Here is a 2,092-nt window from a genome sequence, read left to right on the forward strand (position 1 = left end):
CACACACACACACACACACACACACACACACACACACATATTATTACTAAACCAATTACAAACAACAGTCTTCAACATACACTTAAGCTTTATTAAATATATAAATGCCACTGGGATTGGTTATGAAGTTAAATTCAGTTTTGCACTCTGACCTTCTCCACGTAATACATAACCCCTTCATGGCCCTTGTCGCCCGGAGGCTTCCAGCTCAACACCACATAGTTTTTAGTGGCCTCAATGACTGAGAGATCACAAGGTCTGCCGGGAACCACTCCCTCTACATGAAGTCAAGATAAAATACCAAATGCAGCACATAATATTGGTAATGTACTGTAGGTTAATTGATCAGTTTTAGGTAATAAACTGTGGGATTTCGAAAGAGAATACAATGGACATGGCAAGGACATGCAGATATAGTATCTGACCAGTGTACTTTTCCATATGTTTGTGAAGCTGTATAAGGATTTTAAAAAATATATTTCATAGAGATTCCCTGTGGAAGTCTGTTTCCACCAAAGTTGAGTAAAAAATATGATAACAATGAGAAACTTTTTTCGTAATATTGACTTATCTCATAATAATGAGAGATGTTCTCATAATAATACCTTAATAATAACTTTCAGGTTATGAGAAACTCAAAGGAAAATGAGAAATGTTCTCATTACACTGAGAAAGTTTCTTGTTACGATGCCGAAACATCTCATAACAATGAGAAACTTACCATAATGATGATTTAGTTTCTCATCAGTCACTATGAGAAAGTTTCTCATTATGAGATAGTCATTATTATTATTACGTTTTTCACTATTATGATATGCACATCATTTAATGAGATTTTTTTATGAGAAAGTTTCTCATAATACAATGTTAAGTCATCATAATGAGATTTATTTTCTATTTTTGTAACAATTATAATAGTGTCTCATTATGAGGAAGTTTCACAGTATTATGAGATACTAAGTCATTATTATGAGAAAGGTTCTTATTATTACAAGAAGTCTTATAATGAGATGTTAAGTCATAATATGATGAAGTTTTTCATTATAATGCAATGTTAAATCATAATAATGAGATTTATTTTCTGAATATCATAACATGAACTTATTGTTCTCATTAAATATAGATGTTAAGTCATAATAAAGACATCTAAATATTAAAACATATTAACTAATACAAGAAGGGTTATCATTATTATGAGACAGTCATAATTATGGGAAATTGTCTCATTATTATGATACATAAAGTCATTATTATGAGACATTTTCTCTATAATGAGATACTAAGTCCTTATTATGAGACAGTTTCTCATTATTATGATATATTAATTCCTTATAATGAGAAAGTTTCTCATTATTAAGATATATTAATTCCTTATGAGACAGTTTCTCATTTTTATGATATATTAATTCCTTATAATGAGAAAGTTTCTCATTATTATGAGATACTAAGCCGTAATCAATGGAAAGTGTCTTATTATACGATACAGGAAGTCAATATGAGAGACTTTCTCAATAAAATGAGAATAATAAGTCATAATTGCTAGTTTTCTCGATTGTGACTTAAAGAATCATGTTTAGCTGAACTATGGTGGCTTCTATAGGATTCCCTATATTTAAATGTTTTTAATGACAGAAAGAGATCATTTTAATTTGAAATTTCTCACCCACAGGCTCCTCCTCAGTCACAATGATTTGTCCAGTCCAAGGAGCAGAGGTACCTACAGAGAGAAAGTATATTGTACTGATTGCTTTGTTTTCGTTTTGTTTTTGTGTGAATTTTGATCTGGTTGTACCTTTTCTTGTGCGGTCTGCGGGGTCCATAGCGTCTACTGGTTCAGACACACGAGATGGATGGCTCATGCCTGCCTTGTTCACCGCACGCACTCGAAACACATAGCTTCGTCCTTCCACGAGACCAGTTACAGGGAAGCGTGCAAACTTCACCGGAGTGTCATTGCATTGCGCCCAGTGTGTCATGCCAACTTCACACCTGCAGCGAGAAAAGGGAGGGAAATACAATTTAAAGGGATAGTTCACCCAAAAATACCCACCCTCATGTTGTTCCAAACCCGTAAGACCTTCGTTCATCTTCA

General features: G+C 33.3%; 1 protein-coding gene across 1 annotated transcript in view; it reads right to left on the minus strand.

Moving 5' to 3' along the window:
• The window catches only part of LOC107575882 (myomesin-1-like), a gene marked incomplete at both ends in the record, with an annotated part of 17,316 nt that overhangs the window by 10,779 nt on the left and 4,445 nt on the right, over positions 1-2,092 (minus strand). The window contains 3 exons of the mRNA XM_016262198.1: positions 153-277; positions 1,664-1,717; positions 1,793-1,989. Of these exons, the coding sequence (XP_016117684.1) occupies positions 153-277; positions 1,664-1,717; positions 1,793-1,989 (376 nt within the window). The remainder of the gene's footprint in view (positions 1-152; positions 278-1,663; positions 1,718-1,792; positions 1,990-2,092) is intronic.

This window comes from Sinocyclocheilus grahami, unplaced genomic scaffold (assembly GCF_001515645.1).
Source record: "Sinocyclocheilus grahami isolate Dianchi unplaced genomic scaffold, SAMN03320097.WGS_v1.1 scaffold2973.1, whole genome shotgun sequence".
NCBI lineage: Eukaryota > Metazoa > Chordata > Actinopteri > Cypriniformes > Cyprinidae > Sinocyclocheilus > Sinocyclocheilus grahami.